The sequence below is a fragment of the Oryzias melastigma genome, linkage group LG5 (assembly GCF_002922805.2).
Source record: "Oryzias melastigma strain HK-1 linkage group LG5, ASM292280v2, whole genome shotgun sequence".
Classification (NCBI taxonomy): Eukaryota; Metazoa; Chordata; class Actinopteri; order Beloniformes; family Adrianichthyidae; genus Oryzias; species Oryzias melastigma.
In genome coordinates, this window is record NC_050516.1 from 35,584,810 (window position 1) to 35,612,210 (window position 27,401).

General features: G+C 39.7%; 4 protein-coding genes across 6 annotated transcripts in view; 1 reads left to right on the plus strand and 3 right to left on the minus strand.

The window, feature by feature from the left end:
- The window catches only part of LOC112145796, a 6,533-nt gene extending 6,027 nt beyond the window's left edge, over positions 1-506 (minus strand). For both annotated transcript variants that reach the window (XM_024271258.2, XM_024271257.2), the window contains exon 1: positions 231-506. In XM_024271258.2, coding sequence (XP_024127026.1) covers positions 231-441 — 211 coding nt within the window. In that variant the 5' untranslated portion in view covers positions 442-506. The remainder of the gene's footprint in view (positions 1-230) is intronic.
- A 2,812-nt stretch (positions 507-3,318) lies between these two features.
- Positions 3,319-7,556, minus strand: LOC112145327. Of its 2 annotated transcripts, XM_024270487.2 has the most exons (4): positions 7,459-7,556; positions 7,119-7,315; positions 5,084-5,563; positions 3,319-5,009 (listed from the first exon to the last, which is right to left on the minus strand). In XM_024270487.2, exons 3-4 carry the CDS (start codon positions 5,538-5,540, stop codon positions 3,424-3,426), a joined length of 2,043 nt encoding a protein of 680 aa, XP_024126255.1. In that variant the 5' UTR covers positions 5,541-5,563; positions 7,119-7,315; positions 7,459-7,556; the 3' UTR covers positions 3,319-3,423. The 2 variants fall into 2 exon arrangements, with proteins under 2 accessions (XP_024126255.1, XP_036067988.1); XM_036212095.1 differs by lacking the exons at positions 7,119-7,315; positions 7,459-7,556 and having other exon boundaries at positions 5,084-5,987.
- Positions 7,557-8,992: 1,436 nt separating this feature from the next.
- LOC112145124 (glutamine-rich protein 1) lies at positions 8,993-21,312 on the plus strand. Its single transcript, XM_024270179.2, has 12 exons — positions 8,993-9,153; positions 10,039-10,298; positions 11,886-11,960; positions 13,383-13,520; positions 13,594-14,388; positions 15,841-16,000; positions 17,217-17,371; positions 17,442-17,556; positions 17,634-17,742; positions 17,823-17,974; positions 18,046-18,136; positions 20,625-21,312. Exons 2-12 carry the CDS (start codon positions 10,050-10,052, stop codon positions 20,812-20,814), a joined length of 2,229 nt encoding a protein of 742 aa, XP_024125947.1. The 5' UTR covers positions 8,993-9,153; positions 10,039-10,049; the 3' UTR covers positions 20,815-21,312.
- Positions 21,313-21,377: 65 nt separating this feature from the next.
- Positions 21,378-26,753, minus strand: rpusd4 (RNA pseudouridine synthase D4). The gene is made up of 6 exons (XM_024270180.2): positions 26,272-26,753; positions 25,414-25,621; positions 25,251-25,344; positions 23,987-24,137; positions 23,812-23,909; positions 21,378-21,757 (listed from the first exon to the last, which is right to left on the minus strand). Exons 1-6 carry the CDS (start codon positions 26,684-26,686, stop codon positions 21,512-21,514), a joined length of 1,212 nt encoding a protein of 403 aa, XP_024125948.1. The 5' UTR covers positions 26,687-26,753; the 3' UTR covers positions 21,378-21,511.
- Positions 26,754-27,401: the final 648 nt, after the last annotated feature.

The window sequence follows — 27,401 nt, forward strand, 5'->3', positions numbered from 1 at the left end:
AAATGGGGATTTAGAACAAGAATGAATATAAAAAAAATCATCCAGTCATTTTTAGATTAAAAAATAAGTTGCTTCTGAAAAAAAAAGTTTAGCTTCTCTGAAGTGGTACATTTTTTAAATTATTTTCAGAATAAGAGCTTTTCTGTAAAAACTAAAATCCAATTTCTCTCAGAATAATCAACAGTATTGAAGAGGCCCAACATTCTGCATGACACCAAAGCAAAACTTGCCTTTCGTTGAATTCAAGTCGCCCCTATTCCGGAATGTGAGCGACCCGAGCCTCTTTTGGACCCCGGGATCGACCTCCAGGCCCGTCACCAGATTCCTGAGGCGGTACCGGCCCCGCACCGCAGCGCCGGCCGGGTCAGCTTCTGCGGCGCAGAGTCTCGTCGACGCGACGACCGCCATCACTGCGAACAACAACCCACTTTTTCGAGGCATCACACCGCTTGTCGTCACGTTCGGGGTGTGCTTTTAGAAACGTTCCGCTGAGCGCTCGGACCGGGTCCACTCCGACATTCATATAGGTTCTGTAGAATGTTGGCTAATTGAGTGACCAATCACCGCCGAGTTGCACCTGTTGTGGGCGGGGCCAGATGATCAATGTTTGCCTTAAATGACACCTGAATGCTCAGGTTGTACTTCCAGAGAGGAAAGTATTGATTTGAACATACGTCTCAGGGAAGCTAAAATAAAAAGTATAATAAAACAAAAAATTAAAGGAATTATGGCAAAGACGATGGGAGGAGGAAAGAAAGGAAAAAAGGTTTTATGCTATAGGATTCTGGGGAATTTAATGAATAGGGATAAATGGGATTATAACTAACTCCGATTTGGATATACAACCATAAATATGCATCTTTATTGCATTGGAAAACATGAGAATGGGAAATGCAGATTGTGCAATCAAGCAGAAACACATGCATATGGGTTGTTGCAATGCATACAGTATAGTTTGCATAGGGTAAGCTTAAAAAAATAACTTGAAAAATTGGAAATACGATGGATATGATTGGATACGATTTCACCATATTAAAGAAAAGTTGTGAGAATTTGATTAGATTCCCCAGAAACATAATTAGCAGAATTGGGTATGGAGCTAAATTGGAACCAATATTATTTGAAACACAAATAAATCAAATTTTACACAACAAAGTTGGTGTTTGGCCTAAAAAAAGTAACATGTCCAAATTTTTTTGCTATTCTAAAATAAACGTAATTATTTTCATCTTCAAATGTTCTGTTTTTTTGGTTTTTAAACTCAAAATTTCAAATTTTAAACATTTTTTTAGTTTCAACTCTTTTTCTTTTTTTATTTTCAAATCTGAAAAGATTTGTTTCAAAAGTTTTGGACCTGTTGTGGTGCATTAGGGCGGGGCTAACAACATTTTAGGGATGTTAAAAAGGACGCTTTCCATGTTTTCAGCATTTTTTAAGGACTTTTTCTATGCCTGTATGTAGCAATATGGTGACGATTCTCAACAGCCGGAATCCATTCCATTCTGGTTTTTTCGATTCTTTCAGTTCTTCAATTACATTTTGAGTTTACACATTAATACACATTTATTTAGAAATATGTTAAGAATCTACCATATAATTTGGATTTACGTATATTGATCTGATCTTATTCACATACTGTAAAATGTATTTGTGAAATAATGAGATTGTTAATATCATACAGTGTTACATAGTTTCTCAAAAGCAGAAGTTCTAACAAAAATGTTCAGATCATTAACATTGTAAACATTGTTCTGCTTCTCCTGGAGGGCGTTTCAGTTTGGCCACTAGGTGGTGATCGTGCTATAGAAGTACACTTTATTCAAGAAGAAGACAACAGTATAAGACAAAAAAGCGATGTTTTAGACCCCAAATAGTTACTTTAAAAAATATTTTCCTAAAAAAGTTTGCAAAATTCATGGTTGTGAGTTTATAAAGATGTTCATTTATTCAGCAATGTATGTTTAGGTGACCTAGCGTTAGCATTAGCCGTCCGACGGGAAATTGCATTAAACGTTAGCATCAAGCTAGCTGACTTTAACTTTTTATGCTAAATCGATTTATAACTTTTGTGAATCGATTATTGATCTATTAAGCCTAAATCGATTAATCAATTTTTTCTGCCCAGCCCTAATAAGATGGCGCTTTAAACGGACTAGATAAGTGTTTTGGACGCGCGGTTTATACGTGATAAAACTCTGCTTTTTACGCCGGTCTTGGGACAACTTCAGACTATGATAGTACAGACTAAACAGCCATTTTCTGACCGTAATTATCACAGTTCTCAGAGTCAATGAATGCATCGGGACTGAAGTTACCACCCTCATCGATTTTGATTGGTCCTTGGTGTTAGCCCCGCCCCAATGAGCCACAATGGAGCCAAAAGTTTTGAAACTGAAATTTTCCAATTTGAAAGTGGAAAAAAAATAGTTTTAAGTGAAGAAAAGTTTAAAAAGTGGAATTTTTAGTTTAGAAACTTAAAAACAGAACATTTGAAGCTGAAAATAATGTTTATTTTAGAATAACAAAAAGTTTTGGACATTTTAAATTTTTTTGGCCAACACTGATCTTTTTTAAGTGGTTTTATTTGGGTTTCCAATAATATTGGCCTCAATTTAGCTCCATAGGTTAGTGCATGCTTAAATCGGTTGGAACGGCAGGTACAGTAAAATAACCATCCCGGTCCACACTCCATTCCAGTAGGTGGCAGTAATGCACCTTTTGAGTTGTTTGCAAACCACCAATGAAAGCTACTGAAGAAGAACAATGTACTTTATCTGAGAACGTCACTAAATTAAGTTATTTGTTGACAAAAAAAGCATAAAAAATAAAGAAATTAACATTTAGGCAAAACGATTTTATTTACAAGTAATAGAAGTACAGTCATTTACAAGCACTGTTTTGGTGCAAGGGAGATAATAGTTTATATCACATGCTTAGTTTGTACTTCTTTCATCCATCCATCCATCTTCTTGTCCGCTTCTTCCCTTTCAGGGTCGCGGGGGTGCCGGAGCCTATCCCGGCTACTGATGGGCGAAGGCGGGGTTCACCCTGGACAGGTCGCCAGTCTGTCGCAGGGCCTCAATCACACACATTCACTCTCACAGTCACACCTAGGGGCAATTTAGAGTCACCAATCAACCTATGAAGCATGTTTTTGGACGGTGGGAGGAAGCCGGAGTCCCCGGCGAAAACCCACGCATGCACGGGGAGAACATGCAAACTCCACACAGAAAGGTCCCAGCCGGGATTCGAACCGGGGCCTTCTCGCTGTGAGGCGAGAGCGCTAACCACTGCGCCACCGTGCAGCCCGTACTTCTTTCAAATGAGTGTAAAGTAATATGTCTTATACACTAAACACGATAAAAGAAACATTGATTCAGACTCTAATAAAGTAAATGAAAATCACCATGGATACTGCTTAGCTCAGAGGTTTGTGACCCAATCCTCATCATCAGACTGCAGTATTACTGAGGGTATTTCTTCCTCCTGTGGTGCAGCAGTTGGAGACCCAACGCTGACATTATAATCAGGAGTATTGCTCAGTGACTGTGCAGGCTCCTTTGCCTGGAAATGGTCTAGAGAAGCAGACAGGGACTCGGTGTCCAGCATCCACCCATAGCCCCCATAAGCTGGAGGGGCTGTCAGATCGCTGTCTCTCTCCGTGCCCATAATGTGAGTCCAGGAGGGAGGTGGGGGCGTGAAAAGACTTCCTGCAACCAGGTGTCCGTGATGAAGGGCGTTATCGATGCTGCGGCGCAGGTTGATGGGAGACGGAGGTCGCATGTCGAACTCTATCAGGGAAAGGACACATTCTCGCTCGCCAATTTTTTGCCAGTACAGAGCAGCTTCAGAGCTGCTGCTGAAAGGGTCGTGTTTGTATTCGGACGTGATCGTGGTTGGTTCTTCATCGTATGGACACATCGCATTGTTGCTGATACCTGTTCGAGACATTTTAAACTTTGCCCAGTTGTTTGGTATCAGGTCCTCCAAAGAGGCCTCTGATTTTCTCAGCAGGCCTTTCTGCAACCTGGACAACACTTTACTCCTCCAGTTTTTTTCCTCTTTTCTTTTACTCTGCCACAGGTCTCCTCTCGCGTGAGCCCTAGACGGTGTCCAGAAGATCCAGGACCCCAGGAACAGCAGAGAGAACCCCCATGCCAGCTCAAGATTTCTGGCCCAAAACTGCACGAGCCACCAGCCCCAGCTAAAGCGCCTCCAGTTTCCCAGAAGCCCGTGAAGCCAGAGGAGGCTGTACATCTGAAGGCTGCAGCACAACACTCCAAGGAAAGCGCACACCGCAGTCACTCGCTTTCCAAGACGCTCTGTCCTCTGCGAGGAAACCCACTGGGGTACAGACGATCCAAGAGAGGAATGACGACTGGAAAGAGACTTTATGAGGATGCACAAGCACAGAGGACCCCCCAGGCAAAGAGACAGGGTTTGTAGCATGAGAGGCAGAGCAGGAGATGAGGAGTACAGGTCTGCAATGAGTAAAGCGGTACAGTGCAGCAGGCTCAAACATCCAATCACCCACGGGTGCTGCAGCTTCATTGAGAGAAGCAAAATATTTAAATCTTTAATAGTGACCAAAGCGAGGAGGATTTGTATCCACAGAAGAACCTGCAGAGGAGCATTGTGCAGAGCAACCAGAGCGGCGTGAGGCAGAACCTGCCGGGTACCGTAGGGGTCGAGCAGAAGGAGGGTAGCACGCAAACAGCCACTCGTAAACAGTAGACTATTAGATAAGATCAGGGCATCTCCAAGAGGACGAGGGAGAGAGAACGCTCCAACCATCCCGACAACTGCCAGCACAGATATTAGGATGTAAAGGCTGGCAGATCCAAAGACGTGCAGCTCCCACGCAAACGCTAGAGTGCGCTTCATGTCATCCCAAAGTAGACTGGTGCCACTGACGTTGGGTAGGATGGGACACGGTGAGGGTCCGAGCACGCAGGGACCTCCAGCTTCAGGCATGGATGGAGGAACGCTGTTTTTGACGTTGTCCAAACCTACAAGACAGAAAAATTTAGTTTTTCCAAATTCCTACAATAATCCAGAGTGTTGAATCAAAGACTAAACTTACTGGTCAGAGAGTCAGATGTAACTGGGGATGCCAGACTCTCTTTTAAATGGCTGCCATCCTCTGATAGCAGAGTAGAGGGAGTGATTTTTCTAACTAATGCTTTCAGTCTTTCCAGCTCTTGGTTGGACGTCTCCATGTCATGTGGACTCCGAGAACGTTGGTATTTCTCAGGGATTTCAAACCCAGATGGATTTTCAAAGCTGCCTCGCTTCGGCTCCTCCAGGCTGACGGTGGGATTTCTGGATTGCGGTGATTCTGCTCCTCCATAACTGCTTCCACCGTCCTCAGCAGAGCTCCCTGAATGTAGGACGGTTTCTCTGGACACCACGTACATCCTTCTGCCTCCATTGATCGGAACTGAATCCGAGATGTCCAGTAAGTGGGAAGTTTGGAAAAGACTTCCAATTAGAAAGAGTAAAACATTTACTCTGAGAGGGGAAGAAGGTGAGCGCCTCATTTTTGAAGCTAAAAGTCCAAAATCTGTGGAGAAAAAAAAGGACATTAACATGAAAAATCTGAATTTATGGTTAAATATCATTTACATCTTGTATCTTATCTTATATCTTCATTCTAAAGCAATAGGGTCTGTAACCTGCAGCTCCAGATCCACATGTGGCGCTTTGGCCAAACATAAAATAAGTGATGGAGACTGCTGACCCAGACATGTCAACCGTCTGAGTCAGCAGCTCCCCTTAACCAAAACTACCTAAAAAAAAAAAAACAAATAAACAAAGCCGGAAAACTAAGACTACCAAACCCCAATTTAAAATAACCAAACCCAGCAGTGTGGGACTGTTGAGGACAAAGTGGGGGAAAAACAAAAATAAATGAATAAAAGAAACATAAAATAGCACTTATTAGCATTTATTTAATTTAGATTAGTTTAAATTTATAAATTGATGTCTGAGGGTCACATAGATGATAAACTATGGAGGTTTTTACATCCCTGTTGACCTGAAGACCTCTTGTTTGCTCAACTCTACCTCCAGAATGAACAGATTTTATGTGGAAAGCAAAACTTTAGTAAAAAGTTTGATCTTTTATGAGTTGAAAGCACATTTTATCTTATGCTGCACAATATTGGTTACTATCTGCACTGAGATGATCCTGTTTGGCAGAGAGTATCTTTTATTTTGAAAATAAGTTATTTGAGCTTCTGTCAAGCTTAAATTAAATTTTAAAAAAATCACATTTTAAGAGATGCTAGGTACTTTTTATATTTTTGCTTTTGTTTGTGCCAAAAAATTGAAAAATCATATTTATTATAAAAAAAGAAGGTCATGAATGTAAATCCAAATTTCTTAAAGGCTAAAGTAAACTATGCGGCTCCTTCTAGGTTTTGATCAGTAGAAAACGAGCCCAAATGTTTCTTTTACTGTTAAAGGTTGCCGACCGCCGGATTAACCAAAGCTTGAATAGCAGATCTGCCCTTTCAGATAAATATCAAACAGTTGAAAGACTTTAAGTGGTTCAGAGTCACACAGATCCTTTGATGATCTTTTGTTTTAATCCTGTAATTCTCCATGTAATCTGGAGGGTTTGCACACTCTACAGCACTGACAGATAGATAATCTGAGCACAAACAACACCATAAAATGAAAACACAGAGGTTCTCACAATGACCAAGTCGGATCTGTTGGATCGTAAATGTCAGGCTGTAATTTGCACTATATGACACAAAAAGACTTAATTTTAAAAAGCAGATAATTCATCCCCACAGTGAGTGAATAACTAATAAACCACGACAATCGTTAATTGGTTTATTTCAGATGACTGTCAATGGGTAATATGAATTTAAATGTATAATAGAAGTCTTGTGTGATGTACACTCTAAGGCTTTTGATGATACATTTATGTTTAGAAAATGAACATTTAAAATATAATCTGCTTTTTTGTGGCTAATACTTAGAAGTTAACATTAAACAAGCCATAGATTTACAATAAAATTACCAATTATTAATTATTTTGAAAATAATATATTTAATAAGTTCAACATTCTGATGGTCATTAAGACAAAGTAGCAACCTTGAGATACCTGATTTGATTTGTCCTCCCCGTCCTGCTTTAAATTGTACTCGATGTGAAAAGCAGCAGCACAAGCATCTCTATGGCGCTCCATGAAGATCTCAGTGAGTTACCAGGAACACCAGCAGGCATCAAATCTTCCACCTGACCGCTGATTCCACTTACTGAACCAGCTGGTATCTTGGCAACCTCCCATCACTGTCTTACCTGTAAAACCCCAACAAAGAGGGATCCTGTGAACTCCAGAGCAGATACTTTAACTTTCTTACAAAAACAGACACGTTGGAACAATTTCTTAGAAGCAGCTTGATTTTTGAGGGGTTGTACATGAGCAACAGTTCACAACAAACCTGGTTTTCTCCAGCAGCTGTTTGATGGTAATCTGCCTCCTGGGAGATTACTTTAAGGTTCTTACTGTCACAAAGTCACATGCAGACATGAAGCCAAGCTGACACGGGAATGACTAAGGAACTTCTACAAAGTCAGTTAACTTTTGTTTACATTGCAACTAGCACGGGGTCTGCAAGCTTTAGCAGTAAAAGAGCCATTTGTACTCGTTTTCTAGTGATTAAAACCTAAGGAGCCGCATAGTCGTACTTTAGTCTTGAATAAATTTGGATTTGCATTCATGACCTTCTGTTTTTTAATAATACATTTGAATTATGTCTATTTTTGGAACGAACAAAAGCAAAAATATAAAAAGAAGCTAGCATTTCTCAAAATGTGATTTTTTTTTTACTTATTTTCAAAATAGAAGATGATCTGTGCCAAACCAGATTATCTCAGTGCAGCTCTGGACAGCTAGTAACTAATGTTGTGCAGCATGAGATAATGTTTGCTTTTAACTCATCAAACTTTTTACCAAAGCTTTGCTTTCCATATAAAATCTGTTAATTCTGGAGGTAGAGTTGATCAAACAAAACGTTTTCAGGTCAACAGGCATGTAAAATCCTACAAAGTTTATAATCTATGTGCCCCTCAGCCATCAATTTACACATTTAACTAATCTAAATTAAGTAAATGCTAAATAAGTAATCCTTACTTAAAAAAATGTTTTTATTTTTATTTTTTGTTATTTTGTCTGGTTGCAGACCCCTTAACTAGCATGTTGATTCAAGGGACTAAGTAGTAGTTATACAAGCTTCAATAGCAACCTTGACATTCATTTTGCAATACACATCAGATGTGTTTGTTTATTCTGTGATACAATAAATAAGAATTACCCCTTTTACTCCCTGTTTCTCTCTTGTATGTGTAAAAACATCTATATTATTTATTTATACTTTCTATATATAATTAACAAAATCAGATCCATCAAAATACTTGCAAGATCACAGGCAGTCTGAAGCAAAAGTAGAAATTAACTCTTTCACTCTCGGTTCGCTGCGAACACAGCCTATTAGCAAAGTGCATCTAACCCGGTCTACCTTAAGAGCAGCACGGGGCAGTTTGTTGTGGAAAGAGCAAGGGGACGCCCTCAGCGGCACATGCCTGGCTCTTTAAGGCAGACTGGGGAAGTTAGACTTTATTAAAGGCACATGCAGTCGAATGTTTACCGGGCTTTCCTAAAATGTATTTACCCTATCGGTAGTGTGGCAGGGCTAACATTGATATAATTGTATAGACGAAACTCAAACTTAAAAGATTTATTTTACAAGTAATACTAAAAAAAATACAATTATGTCTACATTTTATTTTTTTTCTTTTTACAATAAATTGTAATTATCTGTTGAGTACATGTTGTGACAAAACAACAGTTTTGGCAAAATATTTAAATTATTTTGTGTCAACGATAAATATACAAGTTGCACTGGAATTCCAATCCTGCCAATAGCAATAAAAATTTATCTAACTGTGTAAAATAATATAAAATAAAATAAAAACTTCGGCGTTTCCAGCAGTTCGTCAGGATGGAAACTGTGTTGGAGCAGCGCCGCTCGTCAGGCTGTGAGCTGACAGAGCAGTCTGCTGAGGAGTCGCGTTGTTTTTAGGGCCTGTACTTCCGTTATTTGGATAGACGGCTGTTGCAAGAATCGCGGTCCAGTGTAAGTGTCAAGATGGTTTTCTTATATATCTATATTTCATGGAACAAATAAAGACCACACTTCCCCCAGAAGTGTGGACGTTGGCCCTCAGACTCGGACCTGAGCTTGAAACAACAAGAAGCAGACGACGTCAGAGACTGTTTGCTGCTGTTGTTAAATTTCATAGCGGTGTAGTCGTAGCATCACGGTTTGCTTGCATCAAAACAGCTACGTAGCCGAAAGAATGGCACGCCGGTGGTGCCAGTAGTACGTTTATCGGCTTTATAGTTTTAAACGCCGTGCCTTGGCGGAAAGGAAAAGATTTCGTTTTATTTAAGGTAGCATGACAGGATCCAAGGCTATCGCGCTAGCTAGCTAGCTGGCTAACAGTAGCATAGCTAGCAGTTAGCGGCGAGTTAATGCAATGAATGAACTTCTGGTTTCATGTTGTGTTGGAGTAAACATTCACGACTAGCTACAGTTTGTATTTTACCTCATTTAGCTATATTTATGCACATTCAACAATAAAAACATCATATTTTAATGATCAAAACAGCCTCTTGCTAACGCTGTGAAGCTAGGATGCTAAAACCCAGTTTTCAGACAAAAATCCAACTGTTAGGAACTACATTAGGTGATCGTATTGTTCGTTTAATGAATTGATATCTTATTAATTGTTGGGAACTCGTAGCCCCAGATTTATTGATGATGTAATTCTGAATTTATATCATATTACTTAATTGTTTGGGGAAAATCGACTACATTTGTGTAGCTTTGGGCTCCCAGTTCCTCATCATGAGGGCCCTTGGCATGATCATAAATGATGTCTGTGCATCCATTCCATTGAACAAACACTATACTCTAGTGTGCACAGTGTTATCACGTGTCCAATCTAAAACTTTTCAGGTCCATCAAGAATGAATGAGCAGGAGGGTGGGGTGGTGTCCTTCGATGAGTATGTGCGGCAGAAGGCCCGCACGGTGCCTCAGCACCGAATGAAGGAGTTCCTGGAGTCTCTTGCCAAGGGCTCAGAGGTGCTGCAGGAGTTCAGCCAGCAGGACGGGGCTGCCACCACAACAACCATGGTGTACCAGCAGCAGGGGGCCAACTGTGTCTACACAGACAGCACAGAGGTGGCTGGATCGCTCCTGGAGCTGGCGTGCCCAGTAAGAGCCTTTAAACTCATGCTTTACTATGTTCTGATGCTCAGAAAGTGTCGGCATATTAAGGCCATATGGTATCTGAGACAAAACGACTATGTAGGAGGTTATTAACCTTTATATAATCAGGATATTCCCGCTGAGATTAAAAATGGGAGTCCTGGCCAAGATGGCTACAGTCGGTTTCCAACTCACAGAGACATTAAAATATCAGAACAATAAAGTCAAACATAAGGACAATAAAAACACGAAAACACTAGAACAGGGGTCTGCAACTTGTGGCTTTTTTGTCTCTTTATTGTGGCTCTTTAGCTTTAAGATTTCGAGAGTCTTTATTGTGATTTATGCAGAGCAAAATGAAATTTCTGCCAGCAGCTCTTTGCTAAAAAAATTAAAGAAGGAATAAAATAAATAAAAGGTGCAGTAAAAAAAGAAGTGGACAGTGCACAATAATTAAAGTGCAGCAATAAAATAAATCAGAGCTCAGATGGTTAATAATAAATGTTAACAATTGAATAAATAAGAGATTAGTTCATTCAGTTTTGTCATTTCTCTTTAGATTTTAAACATGTCAAGTAACTAAGCAAAACAGTTTAATTTACTGTGAGAAGTTATGTTGAAATTTTCTTTAAATTTGTGTTTTTAATTTATAGTAAATCAAATAAAAGTTTTTAAAAGTTTTTTTTTTTACTTTGGTAGATTTAAGGTGGTTAAAGTTTTGAACAAATGTGGTTTAAAATGATTTGAAGTTATGTGTTTTCAATAATAAAAACTCAGGTTATTCTAAATGTTTTGAGTTTTTTTTATAAATAGATTTTTGTAAATTGTTTTTTTAGATTTTTGTTTTATATCTAATTCATTCATTTATTCATTAAAAGGGAAACATGCAATACAACCTTGAGTTGAAAATATGATGGAAACAAAAGAAAAAACATGAAAAGGGAAAAGAGAACAAAATTATTTTGTCTACCACTTTTACCAAATTAATAAATCAATCAGTGAGAAAGAAAAACACAAAACATTCTGCCGATTTGGGATACAATAGCAGAATATTAGGAAAGAAAACACAAATATACAATTACAAACATAAAGCAGTTTGAAATGAATTCCTTACCTCAGGGATGAACAGATTTTATTTGTACTAGATACATTTATAATTATTGATTATACTATTTTTTATGTAGTTTTTAAAACTTGATATTGTTGTGACATTTTTAATTTCTGTGCTGAATTTATCCCATTTATTGAGTCCATATACTGAAACACATTGCTCCTTTAGAAATATTCTGTGTTCTGGTTTGCTAAATATTTTGTCCCCTTTTAGATTAAATTAGAATAAAAGAAAAAAAACACACCAAAATGCCTAATGATAAAAAATATCAGACTTGACTGCGTTGCATTTTTAATTTAATAAAAATTGCTGCAGCAGGACACAGAATGGGTTTTATTTTGAAAGGAACAAGCTTGTGCTGCTGTCAAAAGTAAAAGAAGTTACAATTGTTATATATAGAAACATATCGACACTGCTGTAATTCAATTATTGTAATATTTAAGATTGATAATTCGAGTTTATTATGGCGTATTTCTCCACAGGTGCAGGTGACGTCAACAGAGATTTCCCCTCAAATGTCTGTCCATCAGGGGGCTGAGCAGCAGCTTCAGGTGCAGGTGAGCTGATAAACTGTTTTTGCTTTTTTAAGGAAGTGATGGAGGTATAAGGAACTAAAAAATATAATTGCACTTCAAGAGAAGAGTGCAGTAGCCTAAATTTAATTAAAACAATAATTTATTTGTTATGTTTTGATTACAGGGTTTGTTATTTTTATTTAATATCTATAACAGTTTGTCAAATATATAATTTAAACTTCCTTTTTAACTAATTTACCTGTATACTTCTGAGATTTGCAATAGAATCTGTGCTAGATCAATTGATATCCTCTATTTCTGAACCTGAAGCTCTTTGTTGTTTGTTGATTGGTTTTTATATCTAATGTGAGAGATGCTGTATTTATTTTCTAACTAGACCATGTAATTTCTGTATTCTAGCTAAAACAAAAAAAAGAACACCTACCAGGCTTCTTTTCTGCTGCTTTACTCCTTTTAACTCTCACTCTCACCATAGTAGCAAACATACATGTTTAAATAATGTTTAACTTGTGGTCTTGAGACGAGGCCACAAAAACTGCATGTTGTTCAATTCAATTATATTTTATTCATGAAACTCAATATCACAAAAAAAAGTCTCATTGAGCTTCATGCCTGTAATTGTACAGAAGCAGAAAGTCATAACATATAAACAATATCTGACTGTTAAACTAAACTGGGTATCTCTGCGCTTAGACCACATGCATCAAAGTCAAGGCCCGGGGGCCGAATCCGGCCCTCCGGGTAATTCTATCCGGCCCTCCAGATCATTTTATTTTATTGGCCTGATGTTATCCTGCACTTATTTCTAAATTGTATAACTTTGATAAATTATATTTTTATGGAGAGTAAAATATTCAAAGTTTTTTATGGTTTAAGTTGATTTATTCTGGAATAATATTCCTGCCTTTTTATTATTCATAATTATGTTAAAAGGTTACAGTTTTAAAGTTTTAAAAATTGGCACTCTGATAGCGTTTTGGACTATTTTGGCATTTACTAAGATTTTTTTAGTCTGTTTTAGACTTTACCTAATATTTCAGCTACTTGCTAGCAGTTTTGGCTAATTTAGACTTTTTTTAAAGTTCAGCTATTTTTTTCCGCCTACGTGCTAGCCGTTTTAAGTTATTTATTTATTTATTGTTTTTTTAGGGTAATTTGGCATTTAGCTAAAATAGCTGGCTATCAATTTCAGCATTTTCAGCTATCAGCACTAGCATTTTCAGCGGCCAAATTCATCTTACAGCATTCACACTAGCATTATCACAGGTAATGCTATATATCTAGTTCATAATCATGATAAAAAGTTGATGTTTTAAAAATTAAAATGTTTTTCCTGTTTGACCTGTGACCTAAGGTGTGTTTTGGATTTTGGCCTCTTGTGCGATTGTTATTTTATTGATATAAAGCACAAGGATGATGCATTTCCTGCCTCCTGTCCGTCAGGTTCAGATCCAGGAGCAGCAGGGTCAAACAGTCGGTCAAGTTCTTCAGGTGACTTCCCCCTCCCAGCAAGACTTGGTGGGAATTTCAACAGCCCAGTTTGTCCAACAAGCAGAGCTCACTGAGGAGCAGCAGCAGCAGGTACGGTGTTGGTTTTGTCGTCCTCACAGGTCTGACGAGGCTTTACTTTAGCTTTACTCCCTTCGTTACACAGATTCAGGCTCAGCTGGTTGCAGCTGTAGCTGGAGGACAGCAGATCCAGTTATCGAGTGGCGAACAAATTCAGCTACAAGGAACGCAGCATATTCAGCTGCCAGGCGGGCAGCAGATCCAACTCCAGGCCGGCCAACAGATCCAACTTCAAGGCGGCCAACAGATCCAGATCCAGACCATCGAGGCCGTCTCTCCTTCCCAACAAGAGTCTCCCAGGGAAGCCGAAAGACGGCCCGGCACAGTTGCAGCCGTCCTCCAACCAGCTAAGAAGCGCAAGGTAGACGTACCGCTCGCCGTGTCCTACGCCGTTCCCCAGGGCCAGCAGGTGGCCACGGTTCTGGCCATCCCTCAAGGACAGCAGCAAAGTTACGTGTCCCTGCGGCCGGATCTGCTCACCGTCGACAGCACTCAGCTGTACAGCACTACAGGGACCATCACCGCTCCCACAGGCGAGACCTGGACCATCCCCGTGTACTCCACTCCGCAGCAGCAAGGCGTAACCCACATCGCCATACCGCAAGAGACGTACAGCACCGTGCAGGTCACCACCACCAACAGCAAAGACAAAATGTCCAACAGCTCCGGCTCTGCAGACGCTCAGGCGGCCTCTGCTGCAACGCAGGAGGAAATAGTTCAGACGCTGTTCCCCGCACAGTTCATGAACGGGAACATTCACATCCCGGTGGCCGTGCAGACCGTAGGAGGGACGTACAACACTACGCAGTCCGTGCAGATATGGGACCCCAACCAGCAGCACAGCCTTGGAGACGGACAGGAGCAGCAGCTTCACCTGCAGGTCAGAGCAGGAGATTGTTTTCCTTTAGTCCTGCAGCTTAAACATCGTCTCTACAGTGAGGCTGGAATCAACAAGAATTTTCAGAATCGACTCCAATTAAGTTTTTAGTTTACACATTTGTTTAGAAATACATTAGTAATCTATATATGTTTTGAAGATTTTCATATTAATATAAAACGGTTCATATACTGTAAAATGTATTAGTGAGATTACAATGAGATTGTTAATATCATAAAGCTTGTTCTGCCTCTCCTGGAGGACGTTTCAGTTTGACCACCAGGTGGCGATCGCGCTATAGCATTACACCTTATTCCAGAAGAAGAAGAAAGTATGAGCAAAAAATGGTACTTTAGACTACAAATGGTTACTTTAAATATTAGGTGTGTTTGAGATCACTTACGTCTCGCTTGCATCATCGGCGAGATCTGGCGGCTGCTGGCGGGGAAAGGCGCCTTAGATGAAGGCGAACTCCAAGACTGTATGAGAACAGGAAGTCGGGGGTTGTCCTCAACATTCGCTTGAATTTTACTATGATCTGTGCTTTTATATCTTTCATAGTATTTTTAACATCTGTCAGAGGAAAACGGATAAAATATAGCCCTTGGATTAATATAATGTCCCAGAGAAATATATATAATTTAAATGAAAATTAACTTTAAAAGACAACAGGAACACACGTAACCACAGATGGTTTGAAATCTTGTATATTTTTACATCAGTAAATTACTACTATCCAGAAAGAGGGACATGATCAGCATCACGTCCAACTACAAGAACTGTCAGGACACCGTTTCCCACAATGCATTGTTTTTTCAGTCCTTAAGGCGGCTTGCAGCCAATGCAGTACCTATTTTCTGGTGGCGCTGTATTAGGTAGGCGCCTTGAACCCGCCCCTTTCTCGCAATACTTGGTGACAGCGCACATGTGACGTTGGTACAGAAAACTGACCAGCATGCACTGCTCTGCGCCGCGCTGCGTCCGCCTTAGACATCTCAAACACGCTTATTATTTTCTTAAGTGTTTGGAAAATTCATGTCTCTGAGCTTATAAAGATGTTAATTTAGTCAGCAATGTATGTTTAGGTCGACTGAGCGTTAGCACTAGCCGTCCTATGGGAAATCCCATTATACGTTAGCATTAAGCTAGTGGACTTTAGCATTATGTGTTAGATCGATCTCTACTTTTATGGATCAATCTATTAAGCTTACATCGATTCAGATTGGTTTTATCAAACCAGCCCTAATCTACAGTGTTGATCAATACAACAAATATTAATATAGACGGTAAAACGTCTCTATTTTGTTAGTTTTTTAATTTAAATCTGAACTTTAGTTTTTGGGGTTTTTTTTTATTATGACAGTCTTGAAAACAAATAACTAGTGAATAATTCAAAACCTGCAAATGCGTTTGTTCCTTTTTGCCGGCTGACATTCTCATTTTGCCTTCAAACAGAGCCACGGGGAAGCAGAGGGGGATGCCGAACCGCCCACAGAGATCCTGGTTCCCGTCTCTTTGAAGCCGGAGGAGGGCCTGGAGGTGTGGCGCCTCTGGGCCAGTCGGAAAAACGCTGAACTGAGCAAGCAGGAAAACACCAGATTCGCCCCTATAGGACGTTAGTAAAACTTTTATCCAAAGTACAGTGTTCCCTCGCTGTTTTGTGGATTTTTTTTTTTTTTTTTTTGTGCAGTTTTACATGCTTTTTTTCTTACAGCGCACCGTGTTTGCTTCCTGATTGGTTGTAGACCCTGTCAGGGAATCTCCTCCCTGTCGTGTCTCCTGTACAGAGTGTGCTCAGCTTGTCAAAGTTACATAGATCTTTGATCACCATCAGATCTTTGTTTTTATTCTATCATACTGGACTTATTTTTGCATTTTTAAACACTTTGAGAGTTTAAACAAGATATATTAAATGAGGAGTTCCTCACTGATTAGACCTATTGCAAGTTATTTTTGGAGCATATCCCCCATGATAAACAAGGGAACACTAATAATTAAACGCCTCCTTTTATAGTTTAGGCCACATGTGTCAAAGTTGAGGCCCGGGGGCCGGATCTGGCCCTCCGGGTGATTCTATCCGGCTCTTCAGATCATTTTATGTCATTGTTATTAGTGGTCCGATGTTACCTTGTCCTCATTTCTAATTTGTTTCATTTTGACAAAATATTTTTTTATGAAGAGTAAAATATTAAAAGTTATTTAAGGTTTAAATTGATTTGTTCTGGAATAATATTCCTACCTTTTAATTATTCATAGTTATGTTTAAAAATATGGTTTTAGAGTTTTAAAAATTGGCACTCTGCTAGCTTTTTGGACAATTTTGGCATTTACTGAGATTTTTTTGGGTATTTTGGAGTTTAGCTAATATTTTAGCTTCATGGTAGCTGTTTTGGCTAATTTAGGGTTTTTCAGTTTTTTAGGATATTTGAAGTTTAGCTATTTTTTTCAGCTACATACTAGCTGTTTAGGCTAACATATGTTTTTTTAATTTTTTTTAAATTTTTTAGGCTAATTTGGCATTTAGCTCCTATATTAGCTTCTGTTATCAGCTTCAGCGTTTTCAGCTATCAATTTCAGCGTCTTTTGCGGCCAAATTCAACTTACAGCATTCACACTAGCATTATCACAGCTAATGCTATATTTCTAGTTCATAATAATGTAAGAAGTTATGTTTTTAAAGTTTTACAAATGTAGTTTTAGAGTGTTTAATAAATGTCTATCCTGTTCGGCCCGCGACCTAAGGTGTGTTTTAGATTTTGGCCCCTTGTGCGATAGACTTCGACCCCCCTGGTTTCGGCTCTAACGCTTCTCCGTGTCTCATTTCTGGTCAGGCCGCCAGCCTCTGCGTTTCCAAGAAGACTTGATATCCAGTGCCGTAGCCGAGCTGAACTTGGGCCTTTCCCTGATGACGCAGGAGGCGCGAGGATCAGAGGAGGAACTCTTTGCTCCAGACGTTCTATACTACGTGTTCCTGTGTATACAGAAGGTTCGTCTCTTGCTCTTATGTGAGCCGACCCTTTGAACACTCTTAATGTTTTGGTCTCTTTTTTTTTTAGTACCTGTCTGAAAATGGACGCGTGGACGACATTTTCTCCGATCCGTATTACACACGATTTTGTGAGAGTTTACACAAAATCCTGCACGACTGGAAGCCCAGTGTTCATCCTTTAGGTGCGGCACTTCTCCTTTTACTTTTGGGGAATTTGCTTTTATAGAAAAACTAAAATGATGGTTTATTTGCATCCAAGGTTACGTCATTCCAAGTCATGTGACGGAGGAGATGTTGTGGGAGTGTAAGCAGCTCGGGGCACACTCGCCCTCCACATTGCTCACAACTCTAATGTATTTCAACACTAAGTGAGTGACCGGCACCAGCTTTGGTCTTTCTGGGTTTCGGCACTGGCTAAATGCTGGCTTTGATCAAATGTGTTTTGCAGATATTTCCACCTGATGACACCAGAGCAGCACATGAAGGTTTCTTTCTCCAAAGTGTTGAGACACACGAGGAAGAACCCCGCTAACGCCAAGGACAAAGCAACCAGCATCCGCCTTCTCAAAGTTCAGGGTCAGCACAGCGCTGGACAGAAAGGTGATCAGACGAGTGGATCTCCTGAGTTCAGGTGTGAGCGCCTTTGTGACCTCTGCTGACCTCTCTTTCAGGAGCTGATGAGATGTACGAGGAGCAGGTTGAAGACGCTGAGAATCCGCTTCGCTGTCCCATAAAACTTTATGACTTTTACCTCTTCAAATGGTGAGCTGCTGCTGATGACAAAAGCCAAAAGCCGGGTTCACACCGCTCGCCGCCTTTGGTAACCTTTGGTGTGGTTCCCTCCAGACCCGAACCGCCGCGGCCAGCTCGTGCCATGCAGCGATCGTTTCACCGTCTGGCCTATTTTTTGCTCGAGCTGCGATCGATCTACGTCAGTCCCGGCAGGAAATACACCAAAACACACGAGAAAATACGATTAATTTTCAAAATATAACCAATTTTTCACAATAAAATACAGTTATTTACAGAAGCCAAAAACATCCTGCCTTACTTTTTTTTTTTTTTGGATTGTTTTCTCGTGATAAACAGATAATATGTTGTTATAACGAGAAAACAAACTTGGTTTTCCCAAGAAAACCAAGTTTGTTTTCTCGTGATAACGAGGAAGCGTCCCGCACTTCCTTTCCCGGACGGAGATGCAGACTTCATCTGTTTTAAGTCTCTTTATTTTGTGGTTAATAAGCCAAACAGCAAAAAAACCCTCCACAAAAGTGGTTATTTTTTTAGTTTATTGTCTTTAATTATTGTATTAGTGGCTCTACGCTCCTCAAACGCCTTCAATCCATCTCATACACCAGCCCTCCTCCCTTTATTTCTCCCAAACCTCCGAACGGGTTGACTGACAGATCACAGCGCCAAGAATCTGCGCATTATGCGTTCAATGAACTCCGGACATTAAATGCCCCCAAAAGCCACTCGGCCCGACACAATCCGCTACTGTGCTTTTGTCCTTTTTATACAATCCTCAGGGAAACAAAGCAGTTTTTCAGAAAAAATGTCGACACTATTTAATCAATCGATTAAATATGGATCAGTGCTGATGTTAGACATGTTCTCTGATAAACTGCTTTGTGTTGCTGCTGATGTCCAGATCTCAGTGAACGCATCATGCAGACACGCTCTGCAGCTCTCTGTCAATCTGTCGATGTTTGCTCGAGTATTTTGGGGAAAAGGGAGTGGTCGATGCATGAGACTGAATTAAGACGTTTAAAGAGCATAGATCCACTAATAAATAGAAAATCGACTAAAAACAACGTTTGTGGAGTGTTTTCGATTAGGTGAAGTCTCTGTGTCTGAGAGCTGGAGGGAGACGCTTCATTCTCCGTTCTTGATTATCTCGTTAAACGAGAAAACCGACTTTGTTTTCTCGTTATGCGTTTTTGCTTTCCAAAATTAATTTTGTGTCTGCAACTCAAATTTTTTAGATGCGTTGTGCCTCATCTCACTTTTGCCCTATCTTTGATTTTGCGTTCAAAATTTTGCGTCCAGCATTTTCTAGTGCTGTCCGAATCTACTAATTCCAGATCGAGTGCACTCGAAATTTCCCTGAAGTCTTTGCGAAAAACTAGCATGTATCGATGATTAGTTTAGTGGATATAGACCACAATGCATTGCGGTCGAAGTATTTCGAACAAAGAAATGTGGTTAAATGTAATTTTTGAATAAACTATCCACATTTTCACCATCAGAAGACAGTGGAGTTATTAATAAACGTCGTGAAATGTTCGTTTATATTTGATTTTCTCTTCGTGGAATCGATTACGTCATATCAGGTTTTTAGAAAAACAAAAGAAAAGTGTAGTGAGCATCGTGTCTGAATTACCTTTAAAATCCAGGGCACTATATAGTTTTTTAGCAGTTTGTGCCACTCCAAACAGTCTGCTGATTGGTCTGGATTCTATCCAATCAGGTGTCTCTACCTCGTATTGACGGTGTTTGGGGCCCAAGTGGAAGTTGTTTGCTTTTGTCCTAAGTAAAACACATATTCGTGGAAAAATACAACTTTCTTTTCATTTTTTTACATTTTATTTATGAATAAACTATGGCTCATTCATACACATCATAGTCGTGATGTAATGTAGGAGACGACGCTGAGACGTTTTTTTTCTGCTGCATTTTAAACACGAATAAATCCAGAACCCTGTTGTATTTGTGAGACTCCTTCTGATCTCTGTTCAAAGACAAACGGACCAGAATGTTGAAGACTGTAGAATTCTGACCAAACAGCACCGATAGAAAGTCCACCTCAGTCCCTGAAGCACAGTGTGAGATAGAGACAGCTGATTGGATAGAATCTAGACCAATCAGCAGGCTGTTTGTAAGCTGAGAGAACATTTTGAACGCAAAATCAAAGATAGGGCGAAAGCAAGATGAGGCACTACGCATCTGAAAACGTTTGTGCTGCAAATGCAAACATTTTTTAAACGCAAATGTTATGAATTTTCATTTGCAAATTATGAAGTTTTATTCTCCACACTTCACATCTTGTTCACAATTTAGAACATTTTGATCTCAAATCTGTTCCTTGCAACATGGTGGCACAAAAATCCCCTCATAGAACTGGAGGTGAAGCGGATCCATGTGCACTCCGCTTTGCGGCGCCTCTGCATGCGGTGTGAACCCGGTGGAATTATTGTGAATTTTGTACTACAGCTGTGAATTCTTTTTTTCCTTTGATTTTGTTTTTCAGTCCTCAAAGTGTCAAAGGGCGCAACGACGCCTACTACATGACTCCAGAACCCGTGGTGGCCCCCAACAGCCCCATGTGGTACTCGTCTCAGCCCCTCGCCAGCCAGCAAGTGGAGCACATGCTGGCTCGAATCATCGTGGTCAGAGAGATCCAGGAGATCATCGGTGCCAGTCAGGACACCGTGAGCTAAAGTGGGCGGGCCCAGCGGACTCCAGAATGCTGACTATGCAGTGCCCATCCTGACTCTGAAAACTCCCTCAGAGCGGGACAACATTCGGAACAATCATTTTGGATTTTTTGGTCATAAAAATCTCATTTTTGCAGCATCAGAAGTGGACGTTCCTCTGGAAGACATCGGCTCTTTCGTTTTTAACCTGTCGGTGAGCAGCGTTCACGTCTCACTGATGGGTCACGGTTCACTCCTGCAGAAGTCTTAGCAACAGATTAATCCAACTTATATTCTACTTCTCTTCAGTCTCTCCTTCATCCATTAAAGCTCGACAGATAATTAAAGGGACCAGCTCTCAGTTTATGTACTCACTGCAGTTCAAACCATGTATTTATGTCCAAACTTGTGCCTGTTTCTTTTTTTTATTATTTTTCCAAACCATAATTTCGAGCGGTGGATGGATGAGGTGACCCTCACTGGTTCACAGAAGCTATATTTGAAAATAAAAAAGCCAACTCATTTCTTCACTGTCTTGTAGTTTCCACTTCAACACTCACAGATCTGTGAGGAGGAACCATGAACAGTTTCAGATCTACAACACTTTATTATCAAAGCTTTTGTTTAGCTCTACAGCGGCACACCAGACTCCTCCTGGAAGCCACCTTTGCAGGTAATCCCCCATTTAATTTCAACGGTCATGTCCAGTTTCTGGTCCCGGCTATCGCTTTTGGACTTGTGCGTCTTGGATTTCTGAAGGTGACTTTTCATCTTTGTCCTCAGTCGAGTTCAGGCGCAGTCGGTTCAGTGTTTGCAGGAAGTACTTGGGCAGAGGACAGGAAACCCGGATGCCGGCTTGGCCGCTGCTTCCGGGCAGCAGCAGCTGCCGGGCGTGGAGATGGAGGGGAAGGTACCGGATCTTGCTTTGTTCCAGTCCGAGCTTTTTCAGAACGTGTTCTGGCAATTTCTGTGGATCAAAGCAGTTTGGAAGGTTGGTACCAAAACACAAACTGGTGTTTATCATCATTATTTTAACATATTGTTCACGATTTTTTCCAAAGGGATTCTTCAGATTCCAATACGTTTAAGACACGAGTCCGGGAAATTCTAATCGGCCCTCCAGATCATTTAATATTATTGTTATTAATGGTCCGATGTTATCTTGATCTCATTTCTAACTTTTATAATTTTGACAAAATATATTTTTATGGAGAGTAAAATACTGAGTTATTTAAGGTTAAAGTTGATTTATTCTGGAATAAAATTCCTGATTTTTTATTATTCATAATTATGTTTAAAAAATTACAGTTTTAGAGTTTTAAAAATCAGTATTTTGCTAGCTTTTTGGACTATTTTGGCATTTACTAGGATTTTTTTGGAGTTTAGCTAATATTTCAGCTACATGCTAGCTGTTTTGGCTAATTTAAGCTTTTTTCAGCTTTTTTGTCCATTTTAGAGTTCAGCTAATATTTCAGTTAAATGTTAGCTGTTTTGACTAACCTTTCTTTTTTAGCTAATATTTTAGCTAGCTATCAGCTTCAGCGTTTTCAGCAATCAGTTTCAGCCTCTTCAACTATCAGCACTAGAATCTTTAGCGGTCAAATTCAGCTTACAGCATTCACACTAGCATTATGGCAGGTAATGCTATATATCTAGTTCATAATTACGTTAAAAAGTTGCAGGTTTAAAGTCTTAAAAATTAAGTCTTAGAGTCTTTAATTAATGTTTATCATGTTTGGCCCACAACCTAAGGTGTGTTTTGGATTTTGGCCCAATGTGCGATTGATTCTGACACCCTTGTTTTAAGATGTCTCGCAGCATAAAAGTCATAATTTAACCATTTGCGGAAAATTATAAAGTCAAAATGACCAGGAAACGTAAAAAAAAAGTTCCCACTAGTTTTTTAATTGTGATTATGAAGTTTTTAACCAAAATCTCTCAACATAAATATAGGAGCCATACAATTGTGATTGTAGTTCACCTTACTCCCAGTAGGGGGATTCTGTATTTAAGGGAAGACGTCACAGTGTTTGACAGGTGTTTTGGCCCGGAAGGGCAAAGGGTTTTTGACCGCCGCACTAGCGCACGACCGTACAAAGGCACTATGGCACGAACGCAAGCATGTATGCAAATGACAGAAAATAAATGTCGATGTCTTGCCATACAAAAGGAGTGGACATTTAATGCTTGGAGCGCGTCAACCTCACTCTGGGTCAAAACATTCTCAGTAGCTGAGTTTTAGGCTTAGCTCCTTTAACAATAAATGTATTAAAAAGTCATTTTTCATGTTGATCTAAAGCCTCTGTTTCCAAAATCTCCTCTGAGGGGGCGTGGCTTTGGAGCTGAGCTGAGTAGCCCCGCCCCTGTCCCCCCCCCCACAAAAACTCCATGTCTCGCTATCTTAAATCTTCACCACTGCTACATCAAAACATCCATCAATTTGGGTAAAGTCCAGCCGTATGGTTCTGATCCGGATGTCAGCTGGACGAGGAAGTGAAGATCTTCATGGACAGAACTTCCTCCAAAATCCTGATTCTTTCTCCTTCCAGTTCACCAAAGACTCTTTTAGCTAATTCTCCAATGTTTATTGACTGTGATCAATACATTCAATCATTGGTTTCTCAGAGTTCTTGATAAAATAATCAAAGCTAACATCAAAATGCTCTTTCATTGATTTACAATCCTTTCCAACTGCGGTCAAATGAGCCGCCGTTCACATTTCCGTGGTCACATCAAGAAGCTCCGTGGAGTCTGGTGGAGATTTTCCAGCGTTCTCAGTCCTGCTACCGTAAGTATTGGATGAAACTCACACCAAAAATCCAGTGATGCTGATTTGACCACAGAAATGTGAACGGCTCATTGGAGGGGGACTTCAAAGTACTCTAAAGTAGTTTTAAATACCAATAAGTATAGTCATGGATCTATCTCCCAATAAAATGACTTCCTGTAATAACTTTTAAATGCATTTTGATTATTTTTTTGGCTTGGATGTGTTTTCTGGTTGTAGTTAACATGCTTTACCTGTGGTGCCAGTTTGCTCCAATGAGAGTACTTGTGGTCCCCAAGAATCGGGCAATCCAGAGCAAACGCCATGTGAACCCTCATCTGATGCTTCACTTCTGCAGACGGAAGAATCCAGACAGTAAAAAATATGGCAGCTTTGGGGGAGAATTCCACAATAACCAGACAGTTGTACCGGTTAAAGGCTGGAGCTCCACCAGGCTGCAGCCGCCGCAGCTCTCCAGGACCCTGTACTTGGTGACAGCAGGATGGGCCTGCCGGTGACCTCGGACTCTGGTTAACCCGTGTCCTGCGTCGCTCATTCGAAAGAGCGGACTCAGAGCCATCTGAAATCAAACTCATGTCATTTGAGGTTTTAAACTCGTTGGTTTAACAGCTTAAAAGCTTAACAAATATTTCTCACAAATTTACAAAAACATTTTTCTAGGAGCAAAAAAATTTTGAGACAGTTTTTCCAAATTCCTACACAATCTCTTAAAAATTATTTTTGACAAATGAACTCTTTAAAATCTAACGCCAGTGATGCTTAAACACAAAGTCTTTAAAGTACTATAACTTAAATTGTCAGCATGATCAACATAATTCCAGTAAATTCTAAAAACACTGAAGCTGATAGCCAGCTAAAACGTTAGCTAAAATATTAGTTAAAGAAAACATTAAATTTTGGGTTAGCCAAAACAGCTAGCATGTAGTTGAAAAAAATAGCTGAACCTCAAAATATCCTAAAAAACTGAAATAAAAAAATGCCTAAATTAGCCAAAACATCTACCATGTAGCTGAAATATTAGCTATAAATAAAAAAAAAAAACAAAAAAAATGCAGATTAGCCAAAACAGCTAGCATATGTAGCTCAAAATATTAGCTAGGCTTCAAAATATCCTAAAAAACTGAAAAAATCCTAAAACAGCTAGCACGTTGCTGAAAAAATAGCTAAACTTCAAAATACCCTAAAGAATTAAAAAAAAAGTAAATTAGCCAAAACAGCTAGCATGTCGCTGAAATATTAGCTAAACTCAAAAACAGCCTAAAAAATCTTCATAAATGCCAAAATACTTAAAAAAGCTAGCAGAATAACTATTTTTAAGACTTTAAAACTGTCCGTTTTTCACATAATTATGAATAATAAAACGGCAGGAATATTATTCCAGAATAAATTTACTTAAACTTTAAATACATTTCAATATTTTACTCTCCATAAAAATATATTTTGTCAAAATTATACAAGTTAGAAATAAGAGCAAGATAACATCAGGCCATTAATAAAAAAATAAAATAAAATGATCTGGAGGGCCGGATACAATTACCCGGAGGGCCGGATACAATTACCCGGAGGGCCGGATCCGGCCCCCGGGTCTTGACTTTGACACGTGCCGTAAATTATAGAACATAAACACTGGAGCTTCTCTGTTCAGGGTTATAAAATTCTTAGAAAGAATCACCTTGAAGTGTGGCTGAGGACCTGCAACCTCTCTTTCAATAATAGGAATGTCCACCAGTCCGTCAGATGGAACAGGAACACCGACTGCAACAACCCTGCAGAGCAGACGTATTCATTTCCATGTCCCTCTGTATCCGGCCTGTCAGTCCAACACTCGGTCTCACCAGTATTTTCTCTGCACTTGGTTATTTCTTTTCAGGGATTGTATGCGCTCCACCACTTCCTCACTCCTGGCTAGCAGGAGGGCTCCCGTTGAGTCCTTCTCCAGGCCGAGGCAGGGGAGGAGTGGAGATCCAGACTTTACTTTCATCCCGGTCATCATTTTGGAGAGGACCGGAAGGACAGAGGAGATGGAACTGGCTCCTGCATCCTCTGAGGAAGCAAAGCAGTCAGGATGAAGATTCACATTATTCTGTCAGACTATTTCATTCAATAATAGACAGATTTTGTTGGTAAGTAAAATAGATCTTCAAGCTGTTCTGAAAATATGTTCCACAGGAGCTGAAGTTAGAAGCTGAGAGCAGACGTTCACTTCAGATTTAATCTTGTTTTCTGCAGCTTAGATTTTACTACTGAAATGTTTTATTGTTGCTTCCAGAATGCAATAATTTATCAAGTAATAACTCTCCAAATGCATAAAAACGTTTTTAAATGGTTAAATTTTGTTTAAAGACTCACTCCAATCATTTAAGTATTCCATAAGCATTTCCAGTGGTTTTCTAGAATGTAGTTTCTGCAGAGTTGTGACCGGGACTGCTAGTGCAGAGCGAGCCCACCCCCACTTCCCATCGTCCATCACTTAACACTCCCACCTGCTAGATTATAGCCCCAACCAGGCTAAACATGGATCTATTTGTCTACAAGTGGTTTCAGAAATGAACATTTTCATTATATCTGTCCACCATAGTCAAAGAATGCTCCAAGAACCAATGTCCACTGGAGAGGGTCTTAAAACTTGTGACTTGCACTCAAAGTAAACAGAAGTTGTAATTTTTGCTTTAAGTAATAAACCGATTAAGTACCTCTGACAGGAACACCGTAAGGTTTATTGACAACAACTATATCCTTATCCGTGTACAGGACGCCTCTGTGGAGATGCTTGGCCAGCACGTTGGGATGGACGTTCTGCAGCTGCTGACTGAACCGTTTCAGCTCCGCCACCCGCCCGGGACGAGCGGACGCCGCGGTTCCGGCTTCCCCCGTCTGTTTCTTCTCCTGCCGGACTTCCTGAGCCAGATCGATGGCTCTGAGCCGGGGCTTGTCATCGGTGTCTGGTGCTGGAGCGTGCTCGGCCGCAGAGCTCTGACCCCGGGTGAGGGCATGACTGGTCTCCGGATCATCATGGCGGCGACTAGACGGAGCTTTGACCTGAAGGACGGTTCTTCTGAAGCTGGAGGTGTTTCTACCCACACAAATGAATTTCCTCATGATAACCATAGCAAAACGACATAAAAATGACTGTACACATGGAGCACAGGGATGGACGGTCACAAAAAAACTTCCGGGTCACAGCTTTCAAAATGTCTAACAAAAACCTGATTTTATTAAATAATATAAAACAGGAAATAATTAATGACAACTTTTTTTAATATTAAGATATAAAATCTTTATAAGCGGTACAGAAAGTATTTTTATTTATTTTACACAAAGTTATGTATAAAGTAAAACAAAAAAAAGCCCGATGAATAACTTCCGGGTTAGCTTTTCTCAAATAAATAAAGGCGTGAAAAAAACTATTTGAGCAAAATGTATTACAATTATTTTAGAAAGCAACTATATCAGTAATAAATGTTTTAAATGTACAGGTGGAAACTGAACTTCTTCTTCAATCCCCAAAAAGCTTAAATTCCAACATTAAACCACTAAAGCTAAAAACATGTTCATGCTGTAAACTGGCTTTAAGGTAGAAAGAAGGAAAAAAAACTGATAACGTAGAATATATATATATATATATATATATATATATATATATATATATATATATATATATATATATATATAGTATTTTCTGTCTTTTTATATATTTATTTGAAAATAATTTGAAGAGGAAAAAAGTAAAACGGAAGCGATTTATTTTTTAAGTATCGCAATTTCCTTTTGGAGCTAGTGTGTTGGTTTTATTCACCCTCACTCGCCGCTATGTGAAGGGCTC